This window comes from Aspergillus clavatus, genomic scaffold (assembly GCF_000002715.2).
Source record: "Aspergillus clavatus NRRL 1 1099423829802 genomic scaffold, whole genome shotgun sequence".
Classification (NCBI taxonomy): domain Eukaryota; kingdom Fungi; phylum Ascomycota; class Eurotiomycetes; order Eurotiales; family Aspergillaceae; genus Aspergillus; species Aspergillus clavatus.
The window spans coordinates 739,421-764,174 of record NW_001517097.1 but is presented as its reverse complement, the minus strand read 5'-3'; the positions used below and the strand labels follow the sequence as shown (position 1 = coordinate 764,174).

Sequence of the window (24,754 nt, the reverse complement as noted above, 5' to 3'; positions counted from 1 at the left end):
TAACACAGAATAGAATGCGGCTTCTTGCTGACTTTCTGGACACATCCAGCGGATTAAACACTTCTGTAGTGATGTACCAGTCAACCAGTCACGAGATGAGATGCTGCCGACTTCCACTTCCAGACCCCAAAAGAGCGGGGATATTGATAATGATGATTGGGATGATAGCGCCAACAGAAACAGAAGCCAAAAAAAAGATAGATAGATAGATAGATAGATAAAGAATCTGCAGTCAGACCGGGATTGGGAACTCGACCCAGTTGGGTTCAGAACGATTGATAGATAGATAGATGGTATGGACATGGTATGGTATGGTACCTAGGTAAGGCAGTGTGGTCCAACCGTCCAAGCATGGGAAATTCGATTGCACATGCATGTACATGTACATGTACATGTACTGTATGGACTGTATGGACTCTACCTGGGACATTTCGGGCTGATGGATCCAAACTCGTGATGAAAAGAGGGAAGGAAACTATGAATCTTTCTTTCTTTCTTTTTTTTCTTTTTTTTCTTTTTTTTTTATTTTTCTTCTCGACTCTGGGTCTGGGATAAGTTGTAGAGCAAGGCGCGGACCCTGCATGAAGCTGTACTGTTGTGTGTGTGATAGATTTTATTCCATCGATGTAGATAGAGTGCAAAAGGAATGTGGTTGTTGTGTTCCTCTGCATCTGGGTCTTTTTTATCTCTTTGATTCTTTCCCTTGACGATATGCGTCGCCTCCTGTAGGTTAAAGCCGCAGAGAGAGAGAGAGAGAGAGAGAGAGCAAGTCAGCGCCATCAAGTAACTACTGTGTAGATATGTACATGGATAAAAAAAATAATTCTTCGAATAAGTTGGAATCCTTTTCACCATCACAGGGGGGTATATAAAGTAGAGTATAGATGCACGGCTAAATGTAAGAGCATTCAGCGCCTGTCATACATACATATATTCATGCATGCATGTATGCATGACTCGCGTCCGCAATTTTTTTTTTTTTTTTTCTTTTTTCCCTTTTCCTTTCCTTCCCCCCCCCCCACTCCTTGATCATTCTCTCAGAGGATCCCGATCCAGGGCCGGTAGAGTGTCACCCTTCACAAGAGGACCTTGGTGATCTTCACCAACAGGACACCGCCGGATCCCGCGCCGGCGCAATTGTGGAGATGGATCAGACGGTAACCCTGCTGCAGGCGGTTGAGTTTGATACATGTCCAGGCGGCGAGGGAGTCGGGGCCGAGCTCGTCGTCTTTGATTTTGAAGCTGTTGGTGGTTCGGGTGGGTTTAGTATGCGATGCTTGGAGAGGATAGGGGAGGGAGGGAGGAGGTTCAGTACGTACCGAACAAAGGTCAACTCGTCAATCACTCCCGTCAGGGTGGGGAACTGGATGCTCTGGGAGCCGAAATCCGGGTTCGTGCCGGTCGCGCTCTTGGTGCGGCGCTTGTAGCTGGTTTTCTCCGAGTCGGTGGTATTATCGCCGCCGGGGGGCGACCCGTTCGCCTCGTCTGGTTGCTCGACGTGCACGTAGCAGCTGACGTAGGGGTGGAAGCCTGATTCCCTGGTGTCGCCGGGTGGTAAGGGGATGTTGTGGCCGGCGAGGACCTCGATGGTGAGGTCGAGCTGGCGGCGGAGGATCGGGGTGGCTGGGGTGTCGGCGCTGCGGTAGCCCTGGGGTTTGAGGACCCACCCTGGTTCGTCGGCGAACATGCCGCGGTTGAGCATCATGCCCTTGTCGACGTTCTGCCAGTTCAGGGCGACGATCTGGGTGCCGCAGCGCCAGAAGAAGGTGGGGTCGAGGTTGGAGGAGTTGATGCGCAGGCCGTACGGGTAGACACGCATGAAGAAGCGGCGGTTGTGCTCCAGGAGGGCGTGCGCGTCCTTGGCGTAGGCTTCGCGCGCGGCGTGTTCAGAGAGGGAGAAGACGTGGCCTGGGACTTTGGCCTCTGCGTTTTGATGGTGCGAGTCAGTGGCTTGGAGGGGAGGGGGTTGCGACGGTAGCGGCCGGTGGGAGGGTAGACTTACCTGGCTGGGAGAATTGGCTGAAGTGGAAGCCCTTGGTGAAAATGGCTAATCGGCTGAGGGAATGGAGTATCTTGGGTGGCTTCTTCGGGGGTGGAGACTGGCCATCAGCCGAGTTCAATGTATCAAGCTGGTCCGTGCTATCATTGCTTGGTCCATCCTTGGAAGAACCAGTGGATAGCGGGACCCATTTCACTTTGATGAGGATCTTTCGCCGCAGCTTCTCTAGGGGAGGCGGGGCTTGAGCGGCTTCCAGTTCTGGAGTGACTTCAATCAGCATCTCCTTCCACGCCTCCTCCATAATTTCCACCATGGTCGCCTGCTGCTCGATGCAGGCGTGCACCTCCAGGCTGACAATGACCGGCAAATCGCTGGTGACAAACGCACTGTCGCGGATTGCGTAGCAGACATCGCGGAACGTGGTTCCCTTGGTGAGAGTGTGACCATGCAATACGCGAGGTTCTGGACGAGGCGGGATTTGAACGGCAGGATCAATCGCGGCGGCGGGATCTGCTCTGCTGGAGGCTCTTTTCCGGCGTGATGGACTGCGTTTCAACAGACTCCCCAGCTTGGATTTCAGGCCGCGGTGCCCCGAGCTTGGGGGAGCAGAGAGTGTAGTACCGTCTGACTTCAGCTCGACTGACTTCTTCTTATGGTGCGAAATCTGGCCTCCCTCTTCCGAGCTCAAATCACTACTGCTGCTGCGGCTTGTATCCTGGCCAAGAAGACTCTTACTGTCTGCATTTCCATCCCAGACATCGATTTCGACGCATCGACAGCCATTCAGCAAGGCCTGCCAGACGTCAGTAAGTGCTGCACAAGCTTGGATTGGAACCGTTACATGCTCCCCCCGCAGGAAGCGATGTAAGTGCCCGTTCTCGATCCGTGCCACCCCAGGGGCCAGTGATTTCGAATAGTTTAGTATGAGGCCTTTTTGGAGGGACTTACATTGGTATATGCCGTCGCCGCAGCATCACTGTACAATTGGTTCCCCGTCAAATAGGTATTATGACTTGACGAGATGAAGTAATCCGTTATCGGTGCGGACAGGTCTTGCGGTTGAGCTGGACGCAATGCATCCGAAGCAGGACCCGACATATATGTACGGAAGGCAGCCAGTGACGCGAGGGGATCCTTCGCCTCGCCGGTGGTACGCTCTTCATGTTGCACGTCCCGCCAGAAAGTGGCCTTTGATGATTCCGTCAGGGATCCATAGATTGTGTCCAGGTAGGACGACAACGGACCCGACAAAGGTTGATTGGATTTTGAGTCCGCGAGCTTCGGCGACTCGAGAGAAATGTTCCCCGTCCGGCTGACAAGCTTCGTTACTGTTTCCATCCTTGGGTGTGTAAGTCCTTTGGGGCTTGAGCAAGGAGCTTGAGGAGGGGTTCAGAGGGAGCTTATGATCCTTGCTCCCGAGCCTTGGAGGTGTTGGTCAGACTGTCTAGTGATCAATGCACGTTGATCTGAATGTGATACGGCCAGCAGGACGTTGGGTCGCAATGGGCTCAGCGAGCAGACGATGATGACATTTCACATCAAGGGCATGCTTTACAATCGGGAAGAAGTCAAGAAAACAAAGATCGAATTCTCGATAGATCTCAAAGAGTAGCAACAACAAAAAAAAATAAAAGAAAAGAAACGGGAAGAAGAGGCTGAGTTGGTCGGTCTCATCATTGCCAGCTTGCTCCACTCGGCGTGGACTTGGCTTCAGCGAGTAGTGAGTAGTGAGTACTTTGTTAGTGGGATGTCTCAAGTCTCTAATAGTACAATATACAACACAATCTCCAGGACGAAAGATCGCGAAAGAAGTGATAGAAGAGGCCACTGACCCTTGATGAGCTTCTTCCAGGGGATAGATCGATAGATCGATAGATAGATGAATAGTGTAGACTGATAGCCTCGTCCTCGGTCGCATTGAGTCATCTCCGATCCCGACAGACCGACAGCTGATAAATCAACGTCCCGCCAGCGAATATCCTCATATAGAAAGGGAATCATCAACCAGCTTCACACACATACACACACACACAGAGAGAGAGAGAGAGAACCAAATATCTAAGCAACAATGGCCAGCGACACTCCCCTCCATTTCTTCGACATCAACTCAACCCTCCCAGGTATGAGACATACAAACAAACAAACCAACCAACCCATTCCCATCCCCTGATCTCTGCCCCTCCCCTCTTCTAACCCCTCCAGGTCCCTCCAAATCATGGTCCCCAAACACCCTCAAGACCCGGATCGCCCTGAACTACAAACGCATCCCCTACACCCAAAGCTGGGTCTCCTACCCAGACATTGCCCCTCTCCTCTCCAGCCTCGCCGTCCCCAAATCCCCCACCCAAACCGCCTACACCCTCCCCGCCATCACCCATGACTCCGTGACCTCCAACCCCACCGGCACGCTGATGGACTCGCTCGCCATCGCCCACCATCTCGAAGCCACCTTCCCCACGCCCCCGCTCTTCCCCTCCGGCGACGCAAGCTACGCCCTCGCCCTCGCCGTCCACAAGCTCATCAGCATCGCCTTCAGCACCGCCCGCCCGCTCATTCTCCCCCCCGTCGCCGACTTCCTCGACCCGCGCGCCCAGGAGTACTTCGTCCGCACCCGCTCCGCCGCCTTCGGCCAGCCGCTGGCCGACGTGCGCCCGCGGGACCCGGAGCGCGTGCGCGCGCTCACCGCCGACACGCTGAAGGATCTGGAGATCGTGGTGCAGATGCTCCGCGGGTGGGAGGGGAAGAAAAGCAACGGGCCCTTTTTCGAGGGCGAGACCGCCGGGTATGCGGATTTCATTGTCGTGGCGTTTCTGGCGTGGGCGGAGCGCGCTGATCAGGAGCTTTGGAGAGCCATCTTGGGTCTGGGCGAGGGGGAACTGGAGAGGCTGTGGGAGGCGTGTCTGCCGTGGGTGAATGGGCAGGGGGAGGAGAAGGAGTGGCCCATTCCTCAGGTGTGAGTATCTAGCGGAGTTGGTTAGTGTGGGCCTCGGCACAGTTAAAGAGTAGTCTGCTTTCTTCAAGGTTGGCGTAGGTAGATAGGGGAAAGAAAAGGCCATAATGAAAAGATCTGAAAATTAGCAATTGTCCCATTTCGCGCCTAGTTCATATTTATCACACAGGAGGGAGAAAAAAAAAAACAAAAAAAAACGAGTTAATAGTACACGAAAGAATCGCTAGGAACTCTCGACATCCCTCCGCAGCAACGCATTTGTACACGGGGTGAGTTGGGGTGTCCCTCTTCAAAACACCATGCAAAAGGAAAGCCGGCGCGGGCCCTCGGCAGACCAAGATGCAAGCGAAACGAAAAAATCACAGACCACGCAGGAAGTTGGCTTCCCGGATGGCCTTCCTCCGAGCATCTCTCGCACTGCGTGTGATCTCCGTGCGCTTCTCGATACTCTCCGTCGCCTCGACCAGGAGATCTTCCACGGCCGCCTCGCCGCGGTTATAAGGCGCCGGTGTGATATCGGTAGCATGTTGATGGACCGGGATCTGGGGCGGCAGGGTCGCCGCGCGGGCAGCCATCTTCTTCTCATACCGTTTGCGCTGCTTCTTATTCAAGGCTGTTTGATAAAACAAAAAAACAAGACGTTAGCTAACCCAAATTTCGCCGAAAGCCACAAAAACCTCGAGACCATAACGAAAGAAAAGAAGACATACTGCTCGGGTCGACCCCGCCCTCCTTCTTCGATTTCGAACCCTCCTCCAGCAACGACCACAGCCACTCGGGATACTCCGCGTCCTCCAGGGCAAAAACATCCGGCTTGTTCTTGAAGTAGTTGAGTCCGTTCAACTTTGTTCCCGCCGGGGCAATACTAGCCGGCCGCTCGACCGCCGGCTTCGTGGGCTTCTCCGGGTTGACGGGCGCTTGCACGCCCTCGGGGGTACTCAAGGGCTGCGACACGCCGGGGGTAGCGGACGAGATGGCCGAGGGGATCGAGATGTCGCCGCCGATGGGCTGGCGCGGGGCCGGGGGAGGAGGGGCGGCCGATACTGAGGGCTTGCCGTCACTGTAGGTCCGGAATTGGACCCGCTGGATGGGCAGCGTGCGGGTGCATGACGACGCGGTCCACGAAACTGAGGATTGCGGCTGGAGCTGGGAGAGGATGCTGGTCCGGCAGCGTCGGCAGATCATCTTGGCGGATTTGTTGGGTGTACTTTGATCTAGAGCACAGGCCCGGGTATGAGTAGATTGATGTGCTCGGTCCAACACGAGACGCTGCGGGTGGCTTCTAATGCTGGGGTGGAATTGAATGGAGAGGATCCCACGATTTGAAGCTAATCACAAAACTGCGGAATGAATTTGATGCCAAGCCGGAGGTAGTGGTCACGTGCTGTGTTCTACGCGATTATCAGCAACTACAATATGTTCAATTAAGATCAAGGCTTTTTTTTTGATGTCTCTGGTGGTCTCTCTAAAAGTCAAAGATATATTGAGCAGACGCTTATAGGAACCGTGTGGAAGTGAAGAATAGTCTATCATCCTCTCCATCCAAGCGAACATATATATATAAGTATCACGTGACCATATAGAGAAGACGGATCTCGAAGGTATACGGAGTACTAGAAATGACTTTAGTCAATCCTGGTTGATGGTTAGACTAAACGCTACCTGCTCGTTATTGAACTTTGCAGTGAATTGTGTCTACGAGTATAAGAGCGGGAAAATAGCCACACGATGTCTCCACCTCCTGAGTTGTCCCTTTTGTACCAATACATATATATACTCAGTCATGAATGTTGGCATCAGGAGCAACTTTAGCTATGTTACGCGTCTCCGTAACAAATAAGCTAGGTCTAAGGAGCAAATTCGCTGCACATCCTCCCCTGAGATGATGAAATTTCTATCTAGATCCCCGGGGTCCCTTTTTCGAGTCTTCAGAATTGGCCAGCCTTCTCTGCGCCCGCCGTGTACAGTAGACATAGAAATAGGCATATGCCCAGACCTTTGAAAGTGTTCATAGCTTCTTGTGACAACAATCAGATTGAACTACTTCTCCCAGAGATGCCTTCGAGCCCCAGCGAGTGTATACCTAACAGGTGAACTATGCCCACGCATCCATTTGCATCCTGATCCTTCAGGCAATGCAGCTGCTTCGTATCCCATGCATCTTGATATGAGATACATTGTCAGCCAGAAGCTCTTGAGTCGTCTGACGCCCCAGTTACTGCAGACATGTGGCTGTCGTCGTCTGATCCTTTTCGCCGACGTCCGGGCCAAGGATCCATTCGGCGGTAGATGAAGCTAGTGACTTCCACGAAACCCATGGTAGTAAGATCATATAGAACGGCAAAGCTATAGCAACCCCAGGTGGCGGTGTTGTATGCGACGCTCGGACCGCAGCCTGTTGTTCTCATTACCCTGCAATACTCTGTTCAAGGGCCCTCCGAAATTGCTGTGATGACTAGTGTGGCGTCAGGGATATCGTGCAAGTATACGGGGTACTTGCTCGTGCTCCATATCACAAACCGCGGTGACCAGCCAACGGCTTTGCCTAGATCCCTTGCTAGATTATGTCCAGACGTTAGCTCTGCCCTCCATCACATACAGCACCCCGTTTCAGTTTCTGCCATCCTGAGCGTGATTCATTTTAGGAGTTCAAAGGAGTCAAGTCGTTAGACAATGCTTCCTCAGGCCAGAAAGTTGAGGGCGACGCAGGGTCCTCATCCGATAAGGAGAAAATGCAGTCATACTAATACAGCACTAACCAGCACATGCGGATTGTTGCTCGCCGTAAATCCTTCGTTAACTTGGTCAACAAACATATGAATATTTTTGTTCCCGGGGCTTCCACTAAGGATCCTAGGCCTTGTCGGCTCACATGGCCGTTCCCAGCGTCACTGGCGCCAAGCCCGAATCCTGCTCACTTCCGGGCAAGTCAGGACTGTGCTGGGCAAGGATGACTTGCTGAGATCACAAACGGCTTGCCTTTTTGTAGTTTGTAGAGAGGTCACATTGACAATAACGCATCTGAGGGCAGATTCGGGCGTTCAACCGCTGATGTGTTCGTCCGCTGCGCCAGGGACACGCTGATGTAGTATGGCTTCAACCCAGAGCAAGCTTACTGGTCGTGTTATGAATGAGATCCGGCGTACTAGGGGAGATATATTCACTCAGAGGTCTGCAAATTTTTGTTCAAGTGAATCTATCTCTCTGAGTGCTGAATGAGAGAGGGTCTTTTACAAACCGATTGTCGACCGTTGTGTCTGACAGATAATGGAGATTGACTAAGCTGAAGATCACCTGATCTGCACCACATCTCAACCCCTCCCCTTTCGACGTGATCCCAGAATGGTGAGTGAAGCCATGCTGCTTGGCCTCAAACAATTATTCCACTGCGGCTGACTCGAATGCTGATCATTTCCTGAAGCCGATCAGGGCCTCGTCGATCGCAGAGTTTAAAAGACAGAGTCAGCTCAGATTTACTCACCCCGAGGCATTACTTACACCCTCTAAAAACTTATCTACCCATCATGAAAAGAGGAAACAGAGGAATGATTATCAGACTAATCGCTTTCATTAATGTGACATGATCAAGGAACCGAAATCCAAGCAACATCAGAGATGAGTATGCTACATATGGTGTTGCAGGCCGCGCTCAGTATTATGGCCTGATCGAATGCTTTTATATCATGCAAAGTCATGCTGAATGTCCAAGAAAAACCAAAAGAACTGAAATCGCCAAAATGCTGAATTGAAGATAACAGACAGCATGGGAATGGAACAAGCATATAGGAAAATCCCCCAACGCCATACAAAGAGATTCACATCGAGTCGGAGCGGATCACAAGTCACGAAGACAAGCCACTGACCTCCAGGAAGTTACAAAGGTTCACGCACGCATCCTCGAGCGACTTCTCTGTCTGCCAGTTGAGCTCTTCCTGTGACCTTGCGGCCACAGCGACACAGGAGCCGACATCGCCGGCGCGGCGATCGGCTGCTCTTCTGGGGATGTGCTTCGAGGACACTCCTTCCATGGTTTCCACCACCTCTTTGACAGAGTGTCCGCGCCCTGTTCCCAAGTTGAACGTGCGGAAGTTCTCCATCAACTTGCCCTCGTTGGCGGCACCGAGGGCCGCGATGTGTCCGCGAGCAAGATCGGTGACGTGGATGAAGTCACGGACCGCTGTGCCATCTTCGGTGTCCCAGTCGGTTCCAAACATCTGCAGTTCCTTGTACTCACCCGTCATGACTTTGACGACGACAGGAAGAAGGTTGGTAGGGGTCTGCCGGGGATCTTCGCCAAGAAGGCCAGATTCGTCACACCCGATAGGGTTGAAGTAACGCAGAGCCACAATCGTCCACTCCGGATCCGATGCGGCGAGATCGGCCAGAATCGCCTCGCAGATCCATTTGGTTCGTCCATATGGGTTTGTGATACCTGTGCATCCGGATTGCACAGGCTGTGGAACACCCTCATGGTCCACGTAGATCTCCTCCTTGTGGGTGCAGAGCTCCTCCTTCAGCGGAAGGCCCGAGGTAGCCAATGTGCCATACACGGTGGCAGACGAGGAGAAGATGAAGGTTTTGATGCCATAGTCACCCAGAGTGGTGGCGAAGTCAATGAGACCGCTGACATTGTTCGCATAGTACTTCAATGGGTTTCGGATGCTCTCCTCAACAGCCTTGTAAGCGGCAAAGTGGATGACACCAGAAATCTTGGACTTGGAGGTACCCCAACGAGTCTCGGTTTGGTATTGTTCTAGAAGGTCTCGCAGAGCAGTGGTGTCCCGATAATCATGCGCATGCAGCTGCAGCGAGGGCATCTTCGTGCCCTGCTGCTCATGGTACTTGGACGCCAAGAGGCTGATGCGGTCGAAGACGTTTTGGAAGGAGTTGCTCAGGTTGTCGATCACGATCACGTTATAGTTGGCCTTGAGAAGCTCCAATGTTGTGTGACTCCCAATGAAGCCGAGCCCCCCGGTGACCAGGATATATTGATCAAGGGGGAAATGGCGCAGAAGATCATCCAGATGAGTGTCAAATAACACGGAGGATTGCGTTGCTGGTGTGTCCACGCAGACCGGGGAGCAGGGCTCCACAGGAGTGCTTGCGTCGGATTGCTGGTGGCTTTCCATTGACAAGGGGTGGCAGTTGGCGCCGAGAAAAAAAAAAAAAAAAAAAAAGAAGAAGAGGAACGAGGTGCTGAGCAAACGAGATCTCTTCCGGACAGAAAACAGGAAGGAAGGCTGAATGAAGAAAACGAGGGACCTTGTTTGGCAGATTTCCGAACGAACGGATGAGGCTGGAGAGATGTGATCTCAAGAAGCGAGCGCAGAGTTTTATACCTCCAGGACCAACCAAGCACCGGATATTAGCGGCGGTACCCAAGAGTATAGCCGGCGAGCCGCTCTACTCAGCTTGATGAGGCCGAAGAGAGAGGATACGATGACCTGCTCGATTCCCGCCGAAGGATACCTACAGAAGCGATTGGATGCAGAACCAGATGGGACCGACCCGATCTCGTCAGAGCAGGGGCAGAAAAAGCAAAAATGGCGGAATGGAAATCGAAAATGCAAAAAAAAAGGGACCAGAAAATTAAAGTAGTACTGAGGAATTCAGCCTTGGAGGAAGGAGGAAATATTGACCGGGGAATATATCAGAAAAAGGGAGATCCGACGGGCAGCCCTATCCTTGAGAGAGAGAGAGAGAGAGAGAGAGAGAGGGTGGTGGCCTGGACGTTGCTAACCTGGAAGCTTGAAAGGGTGACCCCCATCATTGTCCTCGTCTCTGGAACAAGAGCAACAAGGACGACAGGAACAATGACAGAATCAACATTGGGTCGAGCTCTGAGCGCATCCACAGCATGGTTTCCAATAGACTTTGTTGGCCTATGAGTTTGGGCAATGGTCAGCAATACTTTGGGAACCAGGAGAAACCACTTTTGTTCTACAGTACGAGCTTTAGCCTACCCAGAGGGTCTGTCTACTGCATGGCATGGTCGAGATCCGCCCCGCTCGCTACTTTGGGCGCGATGAATATGGTCTTGGGTATTTATTTTTTTCTCTTTTTCTTTTTCTTTTTCTTTTTCATTTTCATTTTCATTTTCATTTTTCTTTTCTCCTTTTGGTCCTATTTTATTTATCATTTCATTCTATTTTTCTCCCCTCCTCCTCCCTTTGGTGGTCCTGTGTTTTTTTGAAAAAAAAAAAAACAATACATCGAACCGACGAATCTCTCCGCTGACTTACCAAAGGATGTCTGTCTTCTCTCGTCCTGTTTAGCTACTTATTTCTTAGCCTTCCGGTGTTAATGTTTTGAAAGCCTGGCAGAATCTGGCATACTTTGGCATACTTTTAATGGAGGTTTGAAGCCCGAAAAGAAAGCGGAATTATTCCACTTGATGCGTTTCTTCTAGTTGCACTCTGACGCCCGCGCTGACACTAGTCTGTCTGTTGACCTTCTGCGCTTGCAATCAACATTTTTGGACATGGGGCTGGAAAACCACGTGAACCACAGGCGCTGTCTTCAAAGCCGCCGCTCTCGAATCATTCTCGGGGTCTTAGTATTCATTGCTATTCTCGCAGTCGTGATACCACCGGCGGTTGTGGTAACCTTGCACAAGAAAAACAATATGGGCCCCAAATCCAAGGTTTTTGTCCCTCTCTACGTATATCCTGCTCCTGGGGCGTGGGATCCGCTAGAAGATGTGTATGTCCTTTCGTTGTCCCCACGTTTCTTACAAGTACCCGCCCCTTAAACCCCCATCGCCTTCTCAATTCAGCCCGGAACTGACGCCATTGAACCATCGACCAGTCGTGGTTCGGCGGTCTGGATTTCAATGGCGTCGTTCGAGGTGGCTAGCTCTCGATCGCAGCGCAGACGCAGCTAAGACGCCACAGGATCTCCAAACACCCCGACGTGAACTTCACCGTGGTGATTAATCCTGGCAGCGGGCCGGGACCCGAGGCGCTGCCTGATGGCAATTACACCCGCGAGATCCCTAAGCTGGCCTCATATGAGAATGTGCGGCTTTTAGGTTATGTGGCAACGACCTATGCGAAGCGCAACATCTCGGAGGTACGGCGGGACATTGAGACGTATGCGGCGTGGCCCACCCAGAGCTCGAATGCGAATCTGGCTGTTCGGGGGATATTTTTCGATGAAACACCTCAACAATATGATGCGGATATCTTGGCATATCTGCGAGAGCTCACAGATGTGGTGAAGGGGACATCCGGTCTTGGGCCGGATCACTACGTAAGTTTTGTTTTTCTTTCTCTTTTCTGTTTTCCCAAAAAAAAAAAACTATGATACTATACAGTACCGTATCATATCATATGATGGGATATGGTATTGTATTGTACTTTTCCGTCCTTTCACGCTCTGCACTATGCATTTTGGATTTGTCAGGATCATATTGATCAGCGTCTTGGCTTTCGACTATTCGTTCTCCTCCTCTCCCAGAATCCTACAGGCAGTGCCGCTAATATACATCCTAGGTTGTTCACAACCCCGGGGCGATTCCAGACTCGCGCTACCTGTCGACCGCGGATTCGACGGTGGTCTTCGAGGCAACCTATGCAACGTTTCAAGAACGCCATGGGGCCGAGTTGTTCGACACGATCCCTGACAGCCATCGCGACCAACTGTGCGCAGTGATCCACTCGGTGCCTACCAGCGTGGAGGGATCGGATCTACGTGGGCTGGTCAAGCAGGTTCGCCAAGTTGCAGACGAGATATTCATTACCCATCTGGAGACGGACTATTATGCAGGCTTTGGGGGACAATGGAGCGAGTTTGTGGATCTGATGGCTAGTTAGTGTGTCTGTCTGTTACGGTGCAGTGCTACAGACTACTGCCCTGGTAGTATGGCTCGCCAGTTGGGGCTTGGGAGTTGGGACTTGTCTCACCTGCATGACTTGCATGACTCAATGAAAGGGAAATAGATTGACGTTCTGGACTGCTTCGTTGTTCGATTCCCTACGGAGTACTCCGTAGTCCGTAGTACCTACCGACTGGGTTACATGACTCGGTAGGAATTCCAGATTGATTCTTCAGATGCATCCTCCTTACCCTTCTCCCGTGGGGCATGACTTGGGATGCGCCAAGGGCGTCCGGAGATTCTCTTGCAGTGGACGAGGAGGTGCACCATCAATATTTAATCATTTGTACACGGGCAGTATGGAGGGAAAAGAACCGGTCAGTGAGCGGGTTGTTCCTCCATGATTTCCCTTGGCTGACAGTGAGGCTACCTCATGGTTACGTGGCCTGTGTATTGGTATTTAATGTCGATGAAATTGTCACTTGCAAAAATACATTTCCCCATCATATAAAATACACACACACATACATATACACATATACTACGTACTTTGTACACTCACCTTCACCCTCAACCCACGGAAACACTCTACGCCTCCAACCCAACTCGTATCTGGAGTACCTTGGATATGTATGTAACCACATGGCGGACCAAGTACCAACAAACCAAAAAAGCCCACAGCCATACCCACGCCCACCTACCTACGGAGTAGTAAGTAGTAAGTACACAGTAGTAACTCCCAGTCCCCAGAGGCCAGAGTTCCAGGGTTGTCCTCACGTCACTCATACCATAACCCAGTTCTCAGGCCTAGGTAGTAGGTACTAGGTACTCCCCCCCTGCCAGTACCAGACTACCAGTACCAGGTACATATCTCCATCCCGGTGGGTTGGTTGGGGATTATGCTACCCATTCCCCCGAGAATCATTCGTGAACATGAAAATAAGGGTAATCGTATCTAGTAAATTTCCCCCCGCCCCCCCCCCGGCCCAAAAAAAAAAGTCAAGTTTTCCTTGTCACTGTAGAGGCTTCCCACTCGCGTATAGCACACAACCATGACATCTTTCTGAGGTCTGATGGGGGCGCTTGTTGGGTGTGGTAATGTGAGATTGGCTTTTTTTTATTTTTATTTGGGATTCTGCTGTCGACTCGTCGTCTATGCTGTGTTGGGTTGGTTGGTTGGTTGGTTGGTTTGGGGGCGGACCGTGGGATGGGCGAACCTTATGCCTTGTGGGATATCGGGTAGGTAGGTAGGTAGGTAGGTAGGTAAGCTGTACGCTACTGTAAGAAAGGATTTTAAATGTACAGGATGTATCTTATGATGAAGTACGTAGTAAGTATATTACTACGTAGGTACCTAGTTGAAATGAGACTACTGCATACAATGCATGGGTAGGACTAGGACCATCGTCGCCTACTCACCTACTTTGACAACTGAGTCATGCTGGTACTTTTTTTTTCTCTCTCTTATGCCCTGGTAGGGAGCAGAAAAGTAAAACCTAGACAATGGGGGAGGGACAGCTGGACGTGAGGCGGGGTCTTGGCGAGGAAGCAACTGACTCTTGTTGGAGGAGGAGTAGATAGAAATCAGGTGTTTTGGGGAGGGGAAGGGAGTGAGACATACATTGACAGGTAGTCAGACATAACACCCTTGATGTATCTCTGTTGGTCAATTCAGAAGCAGTTGATCATTGCTGTGTGAGGAAGGGGGAGGGAGCTATATTTCTGGGGTGGTGTTAGCTCCTAGGTTGGTGTCTACTGTCTACTGTCTATACACTTTGTTTTGTTTTGTTTTGTTTTGTTTTGTTTTGTTTGGTTTTGTTTGGTTATGGCAAAACTGTGTTTTTTTCGTTTTTGTTTGGAGGTAGGTACGGAGTACGGAGATACTCCTCGACATCAGTCTGAGACCAAGGCCCGTTTGGACAGACTACCGAGTAGATACTAGATACTCAATACTCAACAAAGCAGGTCGTCAGTGTTTTCTTTTCTTCCGATCTCCCGACTCCGTACTCTCTCATCTACTCTGTAGAGATGACTAACTAACTAACTAGCAAAGGGGTAGCACCTATGTTCCCGTAACCTACATAGTAGACATCGATAGACCGAGACAGTCCGTGATATACCCGATGGTCATTGCCAGATCAGATCGATCTTGCGAGCGCAGTTGACTCAGACTCATCACTCAGTGCACATGATCGACACTCAGGATCGAACTTAGTCCGTACTTTGTAGTTCTAGATGGATCTTCGGGCTACGGAGGAACTAAACTAACTCCGTAGTCCGTACCGCCGGGCGGCAACGCGCGGTTCTGGTTCTCGTACCTGATTCTGATCCAGATCCAGATCCAGATCCAGAGTCTGGGTTTTCTCTTGTCCGGTCTGAAACTCTAAACTCTTGAAGCTTGAAAAGCTTTCCCATGTGAAGAATTTCTTTTCATTTCTTACTCCGTAGAAGCAGTCAGTCTCTACTCTCTAGACCCCCCGAACACGGACGAGGTGAAACAGACCCATATGGTTCTCATGACTAGCACTAGATCGTTTGGATACTCCGTCTCCGTCGATGCTCTCCAGTCTACAGAGTAGTGGGTACTGTGTTACGTGTAGTACACTGTCCAGTCGTTCTTAAGCTAGTTTAGTCACTTCTGGGAAAATCGGCACGGAAGCATCTTCATCTCCGATCTCCTTCGACGGACTACTGTGTAAGCTACAACACCTAGAGGCTAGAGTACAGTGGACACTCAAACTCTTCAGTCTCCACAGCTCTAGTTATTAGTGTCTAGCAGTATAGATATATCTCCGCTCGTTCATGCGGATGGTATGACTTGGTCTAGTACAGAGTAGTACATATGGAGAAGCCGGAAGCCGATCATCGGAGTCGAAAGTCGAAACAGTCGACGACGAACTCTACGAGGATCTGCGCTCGCTTAATGGAACTGCTTAGAGCCTACTGAGACATTTTCTGACGCCGGGCGAGAAACAGAAAACAAACAAACAACAAAGAAGAAAAAAAAAAAAATGAAGGTTTGAGGGTTTGTGCTTGTAGCTAAGAACAGGATTTTGTGCAGATAAAAGGACGCATAATGCTCAAAAGAAGAATATGCTTATGCTGAATAATAGATAATAGATACAATGTGAAGGAAAACTAAGATAAAACCCAATGTCCAACCAACTCCAGGCCAACAACTACAACAACACACGGCAAGATTCTTCAAGAAAGTGGGGGGGGGGGTCCCTGAACTAACACATCTGGATCCAATTGTCCAGGTCCATGTTCTTGATCACGGTCGAAAAGTTGCCCGAGTCGGCAAACTGACAGGCCGCATCCTTCTGCTTCGTCGTCACCGAGAGGCCATTGTTCGTGTCCGCACCCTTGGGATACTCGATGTGGAACACAGGCTTGCCGTTCTCCGGGAACACGGCGTATGTGTCACACTCGCTGTACTGGGCGCACTGCTCGTTGACGCTCCACTGCATGTTCGTGATGACGGACTTGATGATCGCGCCCGCGTTCTTCAGCCCGACTGACATGTTGCGCGCGTGCGCCGCGTTGGCCAGGAAGTTTACAAAGTCGATCGAGTCCGCCTCGGTCAGATCCAGCCCGTTCTCGTTGTCGTAGCCGTCCACGTTGTCCGGGTCCACGCCATCACAGCCCTTGTCGCGCGCCATGTCCAGCCGGTCCAGCATGATCTGCCGCACGTTCGCCGAGCTGAGGTTCAGCCATTTCTCGCCCTCCCAGCCGTCCAGATCCTTGCCCAGATCGGCCGGCTTGAAGCGGCCCTTGTCCGGCCGCCAGTTCTCGTAGCTGCCCGCCGAGAAGTAGCAGATGACCTTGCGGCCGGCATCCTGCAGCGCCTTGATTGTCGACTTGTCGTTGTTGAACAGGTCAATATCGTAGACGTCGACGTTCACCGAGGTGTCGTTGAGCGGATACAGCAGCTCGATCTGCCAGGTCGTGCCCACCGCGGGCTGCCATTTGGCCGTCGTGGAGTTGCTCTCGGGCGGGGTGGTGGTGGTGTTGCCGCCGCCGCCGCCGCCGCCGCTGCCGGATCCTTCATTGTCACCCCCGCCGTGATTCAGGCCGACACCTAAACCTACTCCGAGACCGACGGCGAGAGCGACGACGACCAGGAGGACGAGCGCGAGGACAAAGATCTTCTTCTTAGTGGACCAGGATTTCCAGCCGCTGGCCGACTGGCCTTTATCAAAGGACTGCGTCATGACAGCGTAGAGGAATGGGCGCGTGGGGACTGGTGTGTGTCTGTGTGCGTGCGTGCGTAGGCGTGTGGGTAGATCAAAATTCCCAGTAACCAACGGAGGAAAAGAGGAAAAGAAGGCCCAAGTCCGGAGAGTGGATTAGATAAAGTGCAAAGAAAAAGAAAAGAAAATGAAATAGATGGGTGCCTGGAAGTCTGGACAGCGATCGCCTGTCCCTGGACTTGTAGGGGCTGGTTTCTGGTGTTTTTGGCGCTGGCACTGGGAGGGAGGCTGGCGCTGAGCCTGCGCAGATCCTCGACAAAAAGGAAGCTTATCGGTGACACGGAGAAACACGAGGGTGAAAGAGACGGCTGGAGGAGTCTGGAGTCAGGAGTCTAGAGTCTAGACAAAGAGAGACGATGTGCAAGGCACCCTGTCTCCCAACTCCTAGAATCCGTATCTAATCTTCTCCAGGGTCAAAGTTCAAAATGAGTGTAATAATAATGAATCAGGCAATGTACTGAATGCAAGTGTAAGATTAATAATGTGGACTGTGCAGAAATCTCTAGGAAATCAAAGCCCAGGAGAAAAGCAATGGATGGAGAAGCCACAGATTAGTGAATAGTGAAGAGTGAATGCGGGAGCCTACGGAGGCCAAAATCCTGGACCATACTCCGTACAACGAACGGTACAGTACCTAAGAACCTTACAACCTAGGTAAGAAAGATCCTATGGAAGCCTGTTGGACTAGACCCATTGGGGCCAATGAAGAGACAGGCTATTGTTCGAGGCTAAGCTGTGGCTGATAAATTTTCATTCAATCCCGAACAAGGAAAAAGAGAGAGAGAGAGAGAGAGAGAGAGATCCACAGGATAATGATGATAATAATAATAAAAATAATAATAAATAATTAGAATTATGATTGAACTCTTGAAGATGGAATTAGGTTTGTTTGTCTCAGAGTCAACTAGACTCATCCATTAGTGTCGGTTGTTAGTATGGGGGCGTTGGGACTCCATATGATCTGCGAAATAGGATTCCTAGGTATCGATTCAACATTGAAGCTTAAGCCTAGTTTCCGATTCCTTCCAGAGGGGTAAAGGTTAAGCCGTTAAGGATTTGATCTACTGTTAAACTCAGACAAAGAGAAACAACCCTTTCCTGACTGATGACTCCTTACAAGGGAAGTGAAGCCAAATATAGTATCTAAATAAATCTCCCACTGTGTCACAAAACCAAAGGGCAAGACAAGAAAAAAAAAAAGAAAAAAAAAAAACTCAGCCTCTGACGGAGAAAGCAAACAACGATAGGCTCCAGTCTGCAGTGTGTGCCAGCTGGCAGAGCAGAGTCCCCAAAATAATAATAATAATAATAATGACAACCTAAATCTGCACTGCAACACAAACTTTCCCCGTCAAATCTGGAACTTCGCCAATCAATTTTTAGCAAACCAGGTACTGGCGGTGGAGATCGGTTTTTAGCGCCGGGTGCTAAACTAGTGTGATGTACGTGTATCACCATCGCCCATCGCTCAATTTTGGGGCCAGCGCCAATGGGGTATTGCAATTTTCGCAAAAATACAGAACATACATCTGAGACAGCACGTACCATGTATCTTACCTACCTACTTAGATACTATACTATACTCCCCGAGAACAAACAGTGCAAGGTATCAATGCAAGCAACTCAACAAGGCCCACCTACTATTGACCGCTGTGCCCGTCGACATACTCTCGGAGGATATTCATCTAACCTACTTACACTGTACACATGGAGTAAAGGATAGAAATCTTGGTAGCTAACGACAACTTTCTTTTCTTTCCCTTTTCTTTTCCAACGGTTGAAGTATCATGCTAGCTAGCCTGGCCTGGCCTGACCTGACCTGACCTGAAAGAAAACCATCTGATGAAAAACTCCGAATACGAGAACCACCACGGCCAGGGGAACGAAGTTTAATACCGTAGACTCTGTAGTAGAGTACCTAGAGTTAATTGGCTGACTGATTTGAGTTTCAGGGTGGAACGCTTATACCTACCCATCCAGTACGATCAAGCATGGAATGCTGATATAGCAGACGCCTGCTAAGGAATCATAGCCCCCCCCCAAGCAGAGCCACATATCCCTCGGAGAACGCCGTCTATGCAGCTAACGATGCAGACAGCGAGTCACTACTCACTACTCAGACGTGCTTTGCTTCCCAAGTCTCAATAGAGTAAGACGAATACTAAGAGACGGGGATGACTGACTAGACAGTCACTCTGTACTGGACTAGTTGCTTGTTTTTTTTTTTTTTTGGTTTGATTGATCACTGGTGATGTGTCATTGTCATTGTCCCTGTCCCTGTCAGACCGGAACTGCGGTGGACTGGTAACTTGGCAATACTCCTGTATATCGATTTAAACCTATGCGACTAGGATAGGGGGCCAGGGCAGTGGAGCATGGCTGGTTTTGAGAGATTGGTGAGTTTTGTGGCTGGGTAGATGATAGAACGAATACCAAGATATGTATCTGCGTCTGGGTAGACGGACCCATGGACCGTGGTTCAAACGATTCTCCGACGGAGCAGACTCGGACTTGGACTCGAACTCGGACTTGGACTTGGGACCAAACATATTTGGTGTGTTACCACGGACCAAGCACGGAGTCATAATTGATATTGGCTATGTAAGGTGGAACTCCAAGCTATGGATGGATGTATGGATGTATCATTATTAGACATGTGAGCAGAATATCTGCACAAGGCTTTCTCTCAAAGTATGTTCGGGACTGTCCTACTCCTACGGAGTAAGACAGACCATGAAAAGAACAACAAAAAAGAAAAAGGGCTATCTACAAAGCGAGAGGAGTAGACAGGGTAAAGGTCACAGGGGATCCCGACAGCTGCACCCACACAGTCAGTGGGTCGCTGCCCAGCTGCTCAGTAGCGAAGCCCTGAGTGCTGGTGGGAGCCACAGGGAAGGTGACAGGAATAGGCCGGCTGCAGGTGTTGCCATTGGCCGTCAGTGTCACCGCCGTGATCTTCTTGTTGGCGACTGCGTAGCTGAGGGCGTAGCCACACTGGTCACGTTCATAACGAGCGAGGAAGGAGTCGGACACCTAGGAGACAGAGTTAGAATCAGACACGGTCATCACAAAGACCCACAGGATAAAAAAAAAAGCGTACCTGATGCTGGGGGAGGGTGACCAGGGGCCAGTTCACCAGACGCACAAACTCCTGCACCTGGGTCTCAACCCACGCCTGCATGATGGAGTATTTAGCCGACACGCCATTGATGGTGACGGGGTCCACATCCGCGTTGCGCAGGTTGGCCTGGTGGAACATGTAAGCCTCCCGGTGCAAGCCAAACAGATGGCGCATGGTATCGGCCTTCTCCACGTTGAGCAGATCCTGGAAGGTTCCGCTGCCGGCCGAGGTATTGATCCACTCCTGCAGAGTGCAGGCCGGGGTGTCGCAGTTGTAGTAGATGCGGGTGGCCCAGCGAGGGTTCACCTGCATGCCGGCGAAGCCGTCCGACGCCACATTGGTGAAATAGGGCCACATGCTGTTCTGCGGGTTCAGCAGCACCGGCCGCGTGTTGTCACCCACGCAGTTGCGGATGCCATTGTCCCACCACGCCTGGAGCGCATCGCCATTGTGCAGACCGGTAATGGCCGGGGGGATGATACCGTTGCCGGTGAACCACTTGGCCTGGTCGATGCCGACCTGCTTCAGCCACGCCTGGTTGAATGAGATCTCCTTGAAGATGTCGGAGTAGGTCGAGTTGTTCTGCTCCTCGTGGGTGAAGGTGTGCGAGATGTGACCGTACGTATCGCGGTTGGCCGGGTTGGCCCACCAGACCAGAAGGGGGTCCAGCTTGGTGCAGGCGGCCGTCCAGTTATACGTGGTCGGCGTCTTGGGCCAGAGGTTGGTTCCCGTGCCCAGAGGCTTCTTGAACTCCAGCGGGGTATCCGGAGGCGAGTTGTACTCGATCCCGCCGCCATTGCAGGCGGTGTATCCGGCATCCGTGGAGGAGGAAGCCTCGATGTTTCCGTTGCCGTTGTGGCCGACCTCGACGAAGTAGGAGCTACCCGGGTTCATCTTGGCGTTGATGGTGGGGACCCAGGCCGAGATGCCCTCCATGTCCGGGACCGTGATGCGGAACGTGGTGCCAGCCGGATGGTAGATGTCACTCTCGAGCATCATGTCGTCGATCTGGGTGTTCAGGTTGACGCGGCGGTGTCCCGCATAGAGACCCCGGGTGAGCCAAGTGATCCATGCGTGCTGCATGAAGTTGGAGGTCGGGCTCCAGTCGGTGGCAAACGAGACGAAGAAGGCCATCTGCTCCCGGCCAGCAAAGTTGTTGATGACAGCCGCCGTCGTGGTACCCGAAGTCACCGAGTTCGCGGCGAACTGAGCAATCTCCTTGGTGGTGGCGGGGTCGCTGACGGTGGCCGGGTAGTGCCAAAGACCCTCGGTGCTGACACCGGCGCCGGTCCTGATCCCCGAGGTGGGAAAGTCACTGATATCGGAGAAAGAGATCAACTGCTCCACGCCCGTGTTGCAGCACCCGCCATTGACGGCACTGGAGCCGTAGTTGGGGCCGGGGTAGACGTCCCACTGGACCATGCGCACACCGTACTCGAGCTGGTAGGCGTACAGCTGGTTCCACTGGTCGGTGGTCAGAGCACTCTGGTAGCCAGTCGTGCCCCCATAGTCGTAACTCACTTCGGCGGCAACGACGATACCGCCAAAGTTGCCGCCGCCGGTGGAGTTGAGCGCGGGCAGAGCAGGCACACCGGACTGGGGGACCAGCAGAGTCGTGAACGGAATTCCATAGCCATTGAGGCCGGAGGAGGCCACACTGGCAGCCGTAGCGTCCCGGGCAATGACCAAGATGTTGGACGAAACACTGCCCTGGTTCATGGGAATAGCCGAGGGAGTGGCCGACGGGATCATGCTCGAGCTAGCACTGACACTGAACGACATGGTGGAGGAAATTGAGGCTGAAGCCGAAGCCGAAGCCGAAACCGAAAGCGAAAGCGAAGGAGAAGTAACGAGTGTAGTGGTGGCAGAGGTTGCCACAGTAGTAGTAGCAGAAGTAGCAGAAGAAGAAGAAGTAAACGAGAGTACAGCAGACGACGAGGTGATCACCCCAACAGTAGATGCTACCCTACTGGTCGATGTGGTCCGCGATGGAGGCACAGGAGAGATCACTGTGGGCTTCTCAGGCCAGACACCCGGGGGAGTGCTGCATGTTATAAATCCCAAGAAGCAGCCGGTCTGAATGATCCACGAGAAGGCCATCTTGGAAAACGGCCCAAGGGGAGGCCGGGGGGGTGGGGAGAGACGGTTGGTGGTGGTGGTGGTGGTGGTGGTAGTAGTGGTAGTAGTAGTGGGGGATATGTATGACTGTGCTGCAAGGGGTCAGGGCAAGGTGATGACAGGAACCAAGGAAAAAAAAAAGAAAACAAAAAAAGAGGATCAGACAATGGAGACAACAGAAGGAAAAAAAAAAAAAAAACGAATGAGATTGTTGTGAACGAGTGACGAGGATGAGGATCAAGTCATCTATCGAGGGTATCCAGCAGTAGTAAGAACCATGGATGATCACGGAGGGTTTAAGTACAGCAACGCATGCAGCCTGCGAGAGTCAATCACAACCTGCTGAGTCTAAGACACCTCCTTTTCTCGTTTCTTTTTTCCTTCGCCAATGGCCTTGCGCCAATCGCTCCGAGTTGCTGATCCCGTCTATCAAATAACTACAGTCTACAGGACTCCATTCTCCGTAGCTTCAACCAGTCGATGTACCTGCTCCACTCTCTGGACGAGATCAAATCTCCATCAACCATGTGGTGGACGTGGACCCCCCCCCCGAAAGCAGTTAAGAGAACCGAAGATCCATGAAGGGCACGGCCAGCCTTGTCGATAGCTGTTGCTGTTGCTGTTGCTGTTGCTGTGATGGCGATGGTGTCATGCAGTCCGTTGCACTGGTGGAAATTAGTCGATACTGACCTCAACAATTCAAGGATCTCGATTGTCAGGAGTCTCCACCTCCAAGAATTCTTTTGCGAGAGAGCCTTGATGGGATCGATCATACCGGGGCTTAACTTTGGGACCTGGACTCTGGGACTCTGCGAGACTGGAGAGTTTCTGTTAAGCGAATCCGGCAGGCTGAGAAGAACAGAAGAATCTGAACCTGATCAATTGATGGGGGCGCAATTATTAATAGCCTGAGACAAGCCAAGTCAATCAGAGTGTAGACCATCAATTCATCAACTACGGAGTAGTCACTACCAGAGAGTTCTGCGAGGGAAAGGTCTTTTTGTACAGAGTACACGGCATCCTCTTGTGGTACGGTGTATTGCAAAACTATCCAGACTGGTATTACCGTTCTGTCACACATCCCTCATACGCATGACTGAATACACAATACCTGTATCCATACCCATCCAACATCCACCATATATAAGAGGGAAAAAAAAAAGAAAAAAAAAAAAAAAAAAACTCCAAGAGATCGATCCAATGGGATCTTCCCGTCTTGCCAATACTCGGGGATAATAGGTACGATACCTATTACGTACCTACCCTAGGTACCTTACCTGCGGTTGATATCGTGGAGCCACCAGGACGAACACTGGAAGACTCGTCGCTTTGGCCAGGAAAAGGGAACGCCAACAGGGGGTGTAAAAGATAGAGAAACGAAAAAAAAAAAAAACGTCTCCTCCGAGGCTTAGACTCTTTAATATACAACTCATGGTTTAGGTATGAGTATGGCTGACTGACTTCCCGGAGTGAATGAGCTTTAGTAGAAAAGGAACCTGGCCGGGGCTGCCATGCCCAAACTTCCCAGTCCAACAAGACTCAATTGAGAATCAATTACTACGTAGATAGTTACCTAAGTGTACAGAGGGTCCAAGTGGATTCGATCCGATTTTCACTGCCAGATCCGTCTTGTTCTCCTGTTTCACCTCCTCAGGGCCAGAGAATCGAGGCGTAACGCCGTCTGGGATCCAACACGACGAAGCTGTTGATCCTGTATCTCTCTCGTATGTACTATGTAGTCAAGAAGTCCTCCGACTTAGGCTATTTTTGTCTGCTTCCCCCGAGTACGCCCATCCAGACCGACTCTCGGTTCGTCAGCGATTATTCAACTAACCAACTAACGAGTTCTCTAGCTTCGGGAGTAACGACTAACTACTTGCTAGTATCTAGAGTGCAGTAGTCGAACTTACCTCATTGACGGTCTAAAACGGTCTAAAACGGTCTCTTGAATTTCTATTCTATTTTATTTTATTTTATTTTTTTTTCTTTATTTTTTCCCTCCTATGGAAAAGAAAGGAACTAGATACCTTATGATCAATCGATCATCATCCCTCTTCATCACCAATCCGCCACCCAAACGACGAAGTACAGTAGAAACAGCGTCGCTTGTGAGAGCCAGGTCTTGGATACATGCAGGGCTGATCCATCGAAGAGAGCAACTCTCAAGCCTGGTGTTGGGTACTTCGCCCTTTCGTTCGTTTCTTTTCTTTTCTTTCGTTCTTTCTTTCTTTCTTGCTTTCTTGCTTTCTTTCCTTTTGATTCTGTCTACTCAGCCCATACACTCGTTGGCGCTGGAAAGCCATCACGGCATATTCGCCGTTGCTTATTCGCCGCTGACTTCGACTCGGACAGCGCGATAACACCAGTGCTCACGGTCATCGTCATGGTCATTTAGAAACTGCTGTCGGTTGCTTGTTGTCTGCAGTCTTAGACTCTAAGAAGTCTTTGGCTTTGTCCCTCGCTTTGCTTTCTTTCGGACTTCGTCTCTCTCTCTCTC

The 24,754-nt window shown here is 51.1% G+C and overlaps 7 protein-coding genes across 7 annotated transcripts, besides 37 other annotated features; 2 read left to right on the top strand and 5 right to left on the bottom strand.

Annotated features, from left to right (window-relative positions):
- Nucleotides 1-195: 195 nt before the first annotated feature.
- Nucleotides 196-220: a microsatellite.
- Nucleotides 197-220: a microsatellite.
- A 154-nt stretch (nt 221-374) lies between these two features.
- Nucleotides 375-402: a microsatellite.
- Nucleotides 403-484: 82 nt separating this feature from the next.
- Nucleotides 485-533: a microsatellite.
- A 207-nt stretch (nt 534-740) lies between these two features.
- Nucleotides 741-766: a microsatellite.
- Nucleotides 742-766: a microsatellite.
- A 153-nt stretch (nt 767-919) lies between these two features.
- Nucleotides 920-955: a microsatellite.
- A 121-nt stretch (nt 956-1,076) lies between these two features.
- ACLA_035860 (putative phosphoinositide-specific phospholipase C) lies at nt 1,077-3,337 on the bottom strand (the record flags this gene model as incomplete). Its single annotated transcript, XM_001270808.1, has 4 exons — nt 1,077-1,242; nt 1,320-1,923; nt 2,003-2,792; nt 2,948-3,337. 4 exons carry the CDS (start codon nt 3,335-3,337, stop codon nt 1,077-1,079), a joined length of 1,950 nt encoding a protein of 649 aa, XP_001270809.1.
- A 516-nt stretch (nt 3,338-3,853) lies between these two features.
- Nucleotides 3,854-3,886: a microsatellite.
- Nucleotides 3,887-4,067: 181 nt separating this feature from the next.
- ACLA_035850 (glutathione S-transferase family protein) lies at nt 4,068-4,956 on the top strand (the record flags this gene model as incomplete). The annotated part of the gene is made up of 2 exons (XM_001270807.1): nt 4,068-4,119; nt 4,202-4,956. The coding sequence occupies 2 exons, from the start codon at nt 4,068-4,070 to the stop codon at nt 4,954-4,956; spliced, it is 807 nt and encodes a 268-aa protein (XP_001270808.1).
- Nucleotides 4,957-5,308: 352 nt separating this feature from the next.
- ACLA_035840 (mitochondrial 54S ribosomal protein mL54) lies at nt 5,309-6,134 on the bottom strand (the record flags this gene model as incomplete). Its single annotated transcript, XM_001270806.1, has 2 exons — nt 5,309-5,562; nt 5,660-6,134. 2 exons carry the CDS (start codon nt 6,132-6,134, stop codon nt 5,309-5,311), a joined length of 729 nt encoding a protein of 242 aa, XP_001270807.1.
- Nucleotides 6,135-8,791: 2,657 nt separating this feature from the next.
- Nucleotides 8,792-10,078, bottom strand: ACLA_035830 (NAD-dependent epimerase/dehydratase family protein; the record flags this gene model as incomplete). Its single annotated transcript, XM_001270805.1, has 1 exon — nt 8,792-10,078. One exon carries the CDS (start codon nt 10,076-10,078, stop codon nt 8,792-8,794), a length of 1,287 nt encoding a protein of 428 aa, XP_001270806.1.
- Nucleotides 10,079-10,105: 27 nt separating this feature from the next.
- Nucleotides 10,106-10,132: a microsatellite.
- Nucleotides 10,133-10,636: 504 nt separating this feature from the next.
- Nucleotides 10,637-10,665: a microsatellite.
- Nucleotides 10,638-10,665: a microsatellite.
- Nucleotides 10,666-11,009: 344 nt separating this feature from the next.
- Nucleotides 11,010-11,054: a microsatellite.
- Nucleotides 11,010-11,062: a microsatellite.
- A 512-nt stretch (nt 11,063-11,574) lies between these two features.
- ACLA_035820 (spherulation-specific family 4 protein) lies at nt 11,575-12,763 on the top strand (the record flags this gene model as incomplete). Its single annotated transcript, XM_001270804.1, has 3 exons — nt 11,575-11,651; nt 11,843-12,200; nt 12,443-12,763. The coding sequence occupies 3 exons, from the start codon at nt 11,575-11,577 to the stop codon at nt 12,761-12,763; spliced, it is 756 nt and encodes a 251-aa protein (XP_001270805.1).
- Nucleotides 12,764-13,931: 1,168 nt separating this feature from the next.
- Nucleotides 13,932-13,955: a microsatellite.
- Nucleotides 13,956-14,003: 48 nt separating this feature from the next.
- Nucleotides 14,004-14,031: a microsatellite.
- Nucleotides 14,005-14,031: a microsatellite.
- A 508-nt stretch (nt 14,032-14,539) lies between these two features.
- Nucleotides 14,540-14,590: a microsatellite.
- Nucleotides 14,541-14,586: a microsatellite.
- Nucleotides 14,591-15,092: 502 nt separating the features above from the next.
- Nucleotides 15,093-15,117: a microsatellite.
- Nucleotides 15,118-15,998: 881 nt separating this feature from the next.
- Nucleotides 15,999-16,979, bottom strand: ACLA_035810 (endo alpha-1,4 polygalactosaminidase; the record flags this gene model as incomplete). The annotated part of the gene is made up of 1 exon (XM_001270803.1): nt 15,999-16,979. One exon carries the CDS (start codon nt 16,977-16,979, stop codon nt 15,999-16,001), a length of 981 nt encoding a protein of 326 aa, XP_001270804.1.
- Nucleotides 16,779-16,806: a microsatellite.
- Nucleotides 16,980-17,787: 808 nt separating the features above from the next.
- Nucleotides 17,788-17,819: a microsatellite.
- Nucleotides 17,794-17,819: a microsatellite.
- An 8-nt stretch (nt 17,820-17,827) lies between these two features.
- Nucleotides 17,828-17,861: a microsatellite.
- Nucleotides 17,862-18,204: 343 nt separating this feature from the next.
- Nucleotides 18,205-18,231: a microsatellite.
- A 79-nt stretch (nt 18,232-18,310) lies between these two features.
- Nucleotides 18,311-18,336: a microsatellite.
- A 480-nt stretch (nt 18,337-18,816) lies between these two features.
- Nucleotides 18,817-18,846: a microsatellite.
- Nucleotides 18,847-19,784: 938 nt separating this feature from the next.
- On the bottom strand, nt 19,785-21,921 carry agd3 (putative extracellular serine-rich protein; the record flags this gene model as incomplete). The annotated part of the gene is made up of 2 exons (XM_001270802.1): nt 19,785-20,051; nt 20,119-21,921. The coding sequence occupies 2 exons, from the start codon at nt 21,919-21,921 to the stop codon at nt 19,785-19,787; spliced, it is 2,070 nt and encodes a 689-aa protein (XP_001270803.1).
- A 365-nt stretch (nt 21,922-22,286) lies between these two features.
- Nucleotides 22,287-22,331: a microsatellite.
- Nucleotides 22,288-22,311: a microsatellite.
- Nucleotides 22,332-22,864: 533 nt separating the features above from the next.
- Nucleotides 22,865-22,892: a microsatellite.
- Nucleotides 22,893-23,409: 517 nt separating this feature from the next.
- Nucleotides 23,410-23,439: a microsatellite.
- Nucleotides 23,411-23,439: a microsatellite.
- Nucleotides 23,440-24,175: 736 nt separating this feature from the next.
- Nucleotides 24,176-24,201: a microsatellite.
- A 7-nt stretch (nt 24,202-24,208) lies between these two features.
- Nucleotides 24,209-24,251: a microsatellite.
- A 194-nt stretch (nt 24,252-24,445) lies between these two features.
- Nucleotides 24,446-24,512: a microsatellite.
- Nucleotides 24,447-24,509: a microsatellite.
- A 228-nt stretch (nt 24,513-24,740) lies between the features above and the next one.
- Nucleotides 24,741-24,754: part of a microsatellite that runs on past the window's edge.
- Nucleotides 24,742-24,754: part of a microsatellite that runs on past the window's edge.